General features: G+C 31.6%; 1 protein-coding gene across 2 annotated transcripts; it reads right to left on the minus strand.

The window, feature by feature from the left end:
* Window positions 1-735: 735 nt before the first annotated feature.
* Window positions 736-3,747, minus strand: LOC143205117 (brachyurin-like). Of its 2 annotated transcripts, XM_076418199.1 has the most exons (3): window positions 3,631-3,747; window positions 2,100-2,224; window positions 736-1,658 (listed from the first exon to the last, which is right to left on the minus strand). In XM_076418199.1, exons 1-3 carry the CDS (start codon window positions 3,691-3,693, stop codon window positions 800-802), a joined length of 1,047 nt encoding a protein of 348 aa, XP_076274314.1. In that variant the 5' UTR covers window positions 3,694-3,747; the 3' UTR covers window positions 736-799. The 2 variants fall into 2 exon arrangements, with proteins under 2 accessions (XP_076274314.1, XP_076274315.1); XM_076418200.1 differs by lacking the exon at window positions 2,100-2,224 and having other exon boundaries at window positions 3,631-3,714.
* Window positions 3,748-8,638: the final 4,891 nt, after the last annotated feature.

Consider the following 8,638-nt stretch of genomic DNA (forward strand, 5'->3'; position numbering starts at 1 on the left):
TCACCTGTACTAAATAATTCACGATATTTCGTAAACATCAAGTCTTGGCAGATGTTAAACTTTTTAGTCCAGTCATATGAGTGTTTACACGTCAAAATGACACATAATAAATAAAAAGTCCGTGTAAAACTTTACTTTGATATTATAAAAGTTGTCTTAAAAGTCTCATAAAGTTTAGTGTCCGCGTCTTAGTCCGGTCAAATGTCATAAAAACAGGACTTTTCCAAGTACGAGGTGATTCAAATATCATGAACACAAACTCTGTAGATGGCGGGCATCTATGTTTCAAAAGTCGTGGCTTTAGTATGTGATACCTGGGTCCCTTGCGGACAGTGCGGCGTAGTTTTCGTCGGGAGTGTATGCTTCACGCGCGTGCTACAACCATGAGTGAGCGGTAAGTGTCGATCGCCGTAGCGCAACGTATTGTTATTGGTTTTAGTGTGGGAAGGCGTTAAAAAGCCGGAAATATTTCTGTGTTTGCGAAATCACTTTTGTATCACTCAGTAACACATAAAAATTACTGCAAGCATAGAGGCGTAAAAGTGGTGGTAACCTTGGTCGGAAGAGAAAAGATGTTGAACAGCAAAAAGAAAGAAAATGTTAACTTGTGACATAATTTACAAAAGGACTACTAAAATTAGATTTAGATGGTGACATCGACGTTTTTTCTTTCAAAACCCACACTTTTACCCATATTTATTTAAGCTTGTTGTAAAATTACTTAAAACTAATAGGTTTATTTTCGGAGGATATAATTTATTTGCAATTTTTTTTACATATATTAAATACCTTTCATGTTTTAAGTTTCTTCTGGGGATATGGTAGTGCTGGTTAATCTCTGCAGTAAATTATGAACAGTTTCATTGATCTTTTTAATATTACTAATGATGTCTTTGTTTTCTTTCCGGTCACTAATTTGCGCTGCCAATATTTTTTCAATCGCCCTTTCCATTTCGTTCGATTTTTTACTTAACTTGTTAATCGTTTTCAGTGTCGTGTTCTGCAATACTTTAATATCACTTAGCTGTCTCTTATTTTCCTCTATTAAATCATCCGGCTTTTGTAGATCAAGTATATTTGGTGAACTCGTATCATGAGATTTAACTCCCACTCCAATTTGGGTATGAATCCAGGTGATGAATGGAAATAAATTTATAATCAGAAAAAAATCACTGCAATAACTCTGATGTTTTACGCAATTTTCGCTGAAAGTTAATAAACCGATTAATTTGTTATTTATGGTAATTGGATTTCCAACTAAGTTTAATCCTGAAGATGGATATTCTTCATAACATAATTCCTGCGTTTGTAAAAATTCCGTTCCATATAGATATATACAAGTATCTACGTCATGCAGAATCAGAGAATTGTATTTCAGTCTGCTGTCATCGCCTGCTACCCAACCACTGATGTTTGGATGTAATCCAGGTAATGGAGGTACAGATGATAAATCGATGGGTTGTACCGATGAGCTTAACTGAACCGGATGACTCAGTACAATTATAGCCACATTATTAATGTATTTGTCCGAAATGTTCATGTATCGACTGTGAATTATTATTTTCTTAGATGTAATAATTTGTCCTTGTCCTTCATTCCGATATTTTTCGAAGAGGGGATGACCGAGGAAGCCTAGATAAACCGTTACCATTTCTGACCTAAAATAATTAAGTGTAGTTAATCTAGTTATTTTATAATTGGAAGTTTTATGAGTTAAATTTGAGTATAATGTGAATATGTAGAGCGAAATATTGATAATATACAATCTTTCTACATATTATTTGTGAACAGTCATCCATCCAATGGACGTTCTGAGTACCGAGTGAAATTACATACAGCCGTCATCACTAAGGCATGAACAGAACCACTGTATTACAGCTGGTATACCATAACTAAAGGTAATTTGAAGAAAGAACTGCTATTAAGTTATCCTTAATCTTCTTGGTGCGGACATTTAGATAAAAGAATCCAAATTCAGAATGCACTGGATTAATTCATGATGTGGATTAGTGTTCTTGCATTTGACAGTTGATCTAGCATTTCAGCTCTTTGATTTATATAAAGCTATTTCTGTTTCACACTAATTCAAGCTCACTTACACATTTAGGTCGACTGCAAGGGTTATTACGTGTTTTTTACTAATTAAAGCACCAGCCTGTCCGCCTAAATTTCCCTGGACTAGAGCTTGAAATGGAAAGTGATCCGGAGTTACGTCTATAACGGCCTAAAAAAATTTTAGTCAAAAATGTGTATATATGTAGGGTGTGGCAAAAGTCCCGCTACCATTTTGCTAAGTCTCGTTTTAACCATTGTGTTGTGTAGAAAATGAATCGTTAATTTCAAGTTAATCATTCCATTACTGACTCTCAGCGGAAATTGCGAATTTCCCCATATTGTATAAATAGGATGCAATAAGTACTTTACGCAGGCAAAATTGGATATTTATAATTCAGAATTATTCAGCAGAATTTAAGTAAAATAATTAACTGGCCTTAATATCAAAAGCCACTTTTACGGTGGCAATTCATCATATATATTATACTGACCAAGACCAGAAAAATAATTGCTAATATTTCTTATTACAAATATTAATTATCAACTCTAGATTGTTTAAATAAAATAGTTGTTATTTTTTGTCTTATAGAAAAAATATTAACTATATTTAACAAGAGAGTGTTATGGTGTTTTGCAAGATGATACTTGGTCACAACTACCTACTAATATTCAGTAATTTTGTTTGTTTAAAGATTCATATATAACACCCTTACGTTTTTAAAACATGTTTTTCTCTCCAAAATTAAATCGAACGTAGGATCTTTTATAGTCTATTTCGCATCACATAATGTAGAAAATAATTCCCTCAAGCCTAGAAAAGTCTGATCATCTCGGTTCGCGTCTTGAAATTCGCTTAATATATAAAGATGGAGTGAGATCATTCTTTGCTTCCGCAAGAGCCGAGTTTCCATGTTTTCAAAGCAAATATGGACTGAAAACAAATTCAACTTTTTATGACATCGAAAAAGAGCATTACTGCAACTATAAATGGTACTGGCTTTCACTTAAAATATTTCATTACCAAAATTTACTAAACAAACAGAACCATAAAATGATAATTATTTTCTGAAATCTCCATACTGCCCAACAATTTTATGCTAAATAAAGGAATAATACTATATTCATATTCAGAATATTATGTGATCTATAATGGGATGTTGCCTTTCAAAGGGATTAAACTATGGCTTAACTGAATAATTATTACTGCAGATAGCCTTCATAAGAATAGTAAATTTATGTTTTGGTTAGGAAAACGTTATTTCAACACAAGCAAAATTGTAAAGAGAAGTTACACATTTCCTTTGAATGATGAGGTAATAATTTTTAATTTTCTTACAACCCTCCAAAGCAAGATTTTCTACAACAATTATAACAAAAATACTTAATCTATAAATAATTAGATGGCTTATATTTTAGTAAGCAACATGTGCCCCAATATTGAAAAATATTTAAAACAAAATAATGTGAAATAAACAGAATATAAAATGTCGATTTATTTTTATCCAGGACATTTTTATATTTTAGCACTGTTCTTAATAAAGCTACTAACTTGAATCGGTCTAAATAAATACGAACCTGACTGAAGGAGATTGCAGATAACACTCCAATTAGTATGTATGGAAGAATGATTTCAAGCATGTTGTTTGTACTGTGATTTCTTACTTTGTTGTACTAATTAAGAGAAAATATTATTTATATACGCCACAATAAATGCCATATATTGTTATTAAATAACCGATAAGCTTATCAAATACAATTTTAATTTCGCATAATATTTTTTTTTGTCACTTGTTGATGGCTCTATGGTGAGACTACAATACCAGGTTTTGAGATAAATTTTGATGAATCTCTGAATTATATTCTACTAATAGAATTTTTGAAATTTAAGACAGCGAAAGTCGGAGGAAGCTGTTTTTGTATATATTATAAACACCAGAAAAATATATTTAATTAAATGTGTTTTGCGGACAACAAAGACCCTGGATTAGTACTTGGATTGTCGTAGATGTTTATCTACTGAGGTTTGTGGATGGGTAGGATTTTATCACGTTCTTATTGTGTTCTAAGGCGCATAGGAAGACCTCACACGAGCAGGATAGCCAATTATAGGTGTGTGTTCCCATTCCTTTTAAACCATGGGGCACTGACTAACGCGCGGATTTTTTTTATCTGGAACATATCAAGTAATGCGAGTTGTGTCTCAGACACGTACATGTAGGACACCTGTGCTCTGTGGAGGTAAAATAGACTTCTTGAGTCAGGAGAGACGGTTTTTTTCAATATGGATGCAGTATGCACTTGTTATAATACTTGTTGAAATACTTGCTGCGGTGGAACAGAATAGGCCGAGTTATGCTTAGGTTAATCTGCTGCCTCCAGAATTTTTACAAGTCAGTCGCCTGATTGGGTTGAACCTGGACTCTCTCGAGGATTTCGTTGGAACCGTAACCGGTGGTAAAGACAGCTGTGTCATCAGTGTCAGCCATGTAAAGATTGAACAGTGCCGGGGCTAGTGGAACGCGGGATTCATAAACTCGACTTGTAAACATCTAACTTCCAAGAGTGAGTGGATCAGGGAAATTTTGTTGACTAGCTTCAAAGATTAGACCATTATGCCACACTTGATTGAAAGCTTTGGATGCATCTGGAAGGATAGCTTCAGCTGATACGGGAGCAGCCTGATAGAAGCTTGAGTGTTTGCCACGAAAATCGAATTATTCCTCCGGGATTATGTGCTGCGTGTCAGTAAAATTATTTAGAGCGTGTAATATTGCTTTTTCGGCAAGCTTGGAGTGAAAGCGATGTCTCCATTAAAACTTTTTCTAACGAAAACTGAACTTTTATTTTGAATTCTTCCTACCAACTAATCAAAAGGCTACGAGAATAATTGGAAATTATAGATTTACACTTTTTAATCAGAACGCAGAAGCAAAATTGATTTAAACGTTTCAGTCAATTGCTACAGAAGTAAACATTTTATCGTGCATTTTTGTAGCATAAAAACCTGCAGCGATATCTTACGAAATCCGCGAAAATCTGTATAGAAATATAATGAGTTATCCTTTTCTATCCACTATCAATATCATCATTAATCCAAAGCCAGATCTACATTTCTCAGATAATACGTTGTGAGGAATTCCTTCAAGAATATTTTTCAAGGGTGCTCTGATTGTTGTGTCTGATCGCGATCCATATCTTTGATTAAAACTCGAGAACTTATTGATACATCCCATAGGCCATTGCTAAAAATATATGAAAACAAAGATAACGGCAAGTTATAAAACTACTTATAAACTTTTATAAACTCTTGCAAAATCAACCGTGCTAAGAATTATTTATTGTTAAGTAACTATTAAATCATAACTAATTGCAGATTAACCCTTGTATTACACAATTCAGTATAAGTATCATGACTAAAAGAAATACATTTAAATTAGTCGCCATAACCCAGGAAACCCAAAACACGGCTTATTTAAATAAACGTTTCTCTTGATTACAATATTACAACTGCTAAATTTACTGGACATATCTCTATAGCATGATTATGGGGGTGATTGAAAGGTCGTCACCGATGATAGCTTAATTAACTGGTTCTTAGTTTTAATATACTGTTGATGGCGTTGTAGCAAGCAACTTTCCAAAATCTATATATATAGATAAAAATCTATATATATAGATAAAATCTATATATATATAATCTATATATATCCAAAATCTATATATATATATATATATATATATATATATACAAAGATATATATATATATATATATAAAGATAGAAGTACTACAGATTTTTGTATATATTTGAGTGAATCATAGGATAGTCTAGACTTACGATGAGACTCTATCAGGTACTACGAATTTGTTTTTTACTTTTCAAACATTTTTTGAGTGTCAAAGCAAGTCACAATGACAATTATCATTCTCCTCCCACTTTTCGACCTCCTCTGAACATAAATAAAGTTTGAACTGCCCCGAAAGAGAGCAAGTTATTCATTATTCCATTTATTTATTTATTAATCAGGTACAGTATGTAATTATTAACTAATATATAATAAGGTGATATTTTCAATGAAATTTTAATGTTTGACCTGAATTCTATAGTCAAGTATCCTAGGCTAGCAAGACATATTCAGCCCTTACGGATAACATTGGAGTTTCAATAAAGGTCGCCGAAATAGTTGGAGAGTGGGAAAGGGCAAATTCTATTGCATTCGTACTTACATAGTTCAAGATCGTTGATCAATTCAGTATTCCAGCGAAATATTAATCCAGAACAAGAGGGTCTCACCTATTCATTGATAGTTTTAGAAATGTGTGCCATTATAGAACTGAAGTTAGAAATATAACGGCTGGATATGGTTGTTGTTCATAGAGTTTAAATAAAACATGTTAAAACATATAAACCTTTGATATAGTTTTGTTGGATATAATTATAAATTTATGGATTATATAAAACTATATAATATTTAAATAAGTATAACAAAGAACTGAACATACAACATATTTATATATAAATTTGTGAAGTGTGTTGTAAACATGAATCAGTTTTAGTTACATAATAGAACAAGTTTGGTTTTCATCAATTTTTGTCGCTAAAACTGTTATTTTAAACCATTTTTACTCAAAGTTCATAACTTATCATTATAATAAAAAACCAGGAAATGGGTAGCGAGAAGCTTTTGAATTTAAAAAAAAATTAAAAAGCATGTCCGAAATTTTGAAGGTGACTGAGCTTTCGTTATCAATAGAAAAAGGAAATTTGAAGGATAAAAGAAGATATTCTCCATTTAGTATCATTGAGCATAATTAATATAGTAACTATTAAGTACAAATAATAGAAATGATGATATAACCCGACCGAGAAAACCATACAGAGTGGTGAATGATAACCTTTAAATACACTCTGAAATGGAAGGATAAACCAATCATTTTTACGCTAACTACCAAAATAATAAAAAATAAGACATTTAAAGAGACTCAAGCTGGAGTTCAAAAATATCTAGACATAGAAATTAAGAAAATAGACAATGATAGAAGCAATTGGACGAGGAATACAATTAATAATTCAGTATAACAAATCGACTACTAATAGAGAGCGATGTGCTAGAGATAGAAAGAGAGAAGTTAAAGAAAGGGAGGAAAAAGACAAGGAAGACAAAAATTAAGATAAGGTGAATGACCAAATGAAACTCAAAAAACCAAGGAGACAAAGGTGTCGTTTACAGGATACACCAACGTGAAAAATGGAAGACACAGTAAATAAAATATAGGATTGAGAGAACAATATTAGTTACGTTTTTAATCGGATATTAATAAGATTTACATAAGTGAATAATGAACGAAATAAACAAGAAAATAAACAGTTGATGAATGTAAATAAAACAGTGGAAAACAAAATCGGATCTGGACAGAAAGTGTTCCACTCCGAAAAATTATCTGAGGCAGTATTCCAATTCTCCTAGCTACGTCAATTCTTCTTGTAAAAAATTTATGCTAACATAGATTTATATGTAGTATATATAGCTTTATGATTTTTTCTTGGTAGTTTGCTGGTAAATAATAATATATTGTATAATTATATATTAATATACCAGCAATTTCGGTATGATATTTTTCAAGATTGTTAATGTAATAGGGCAAAAATATTAAAAAAGATTGTGAAAGATAAATAGTAAAATATTTTTGACAGTTTTTACAGCGATAATAGGTAATGGGCAATAATTTCGATTACTCTCTCGATTTTTGCTGACAAATATTTCCGTTCAATAATAACTAACGTATTTGCTTTATTTAATAAAGCTCTAGTAGTTATTGTCCGATAATTTTTAATTATGTCATTGATATGTTTTTGTTTCATTAAGTAAAGTAGGTATATGTTTAATTTTTACTTAGTATTTACGTTTCTTGTACATCTTTAGTTCTTAGGGTTTGTTTAAGTTATAATATATTGTCTATATTTATTATATATATTAATATTGTTTAAAAATAGCAATTAACATATTAAAATACGATAAAACATTTGTGGGGTATTATTCCATACCATAGAAAAATTATATTCCTATTTGCAGATCTACAGAACATTCAAATATAAAAGCAATTATATTTCCTTTAAAATGAAATTAATAATTGAATGTTAATAGTATGCAGTAATTATTGTTTTCCTTTACATTTTTAAAGTTAGTGCTTGAAGAAGTATGTACATCTCCGTCTCGCTTATGCTACCGCCGTAAAATATAAACACCTATAAAATTAACTGCTCCAAGCAATTATCTCCATCCTTACCTCTCTCACATTTTATACAGGAATGGGTTAGTACATCTTCGTCTGCATCACGAATTTAAAAAAGCAGCCGAATTTTTTGACTGTCTAGTGTTTCGACAGTTTTGCGACTATCGACTGTTTCGACTGTTTTCAGTCGATAGTTTCCACCGCTAGTAAAAACCTTGATTGATGCAGAAAAGGTACTGTATAGCAGAAAAGTGCTAACTTAGGTGCTCAATTAGTTGTGCCTTAAATATATAGGCAATTACTTCGAGCTAATAAGGAAGAATTAGGTTACTGGCAAAAAAATGCATCCA

The sequence above is a fragment of the Rhynchophorus ferrugineus genome, unplaced genomic scaffold, assembly GCF_030347505.1.
Source record: "Rhynchophorus ferrugineus isolate W39M unplaced genomic scaffold, kcgeb_rfMv2 rfM11, whole genome shotgun sequence".
NCBI classification, from domain to species: domain Eukaryota; kingdom Metazoa; phylum Arthropoda; class Insecta; order Coleoptera; family Curculionidae; genus Rhynchophorus; species Rhynchophorus ferrugineus.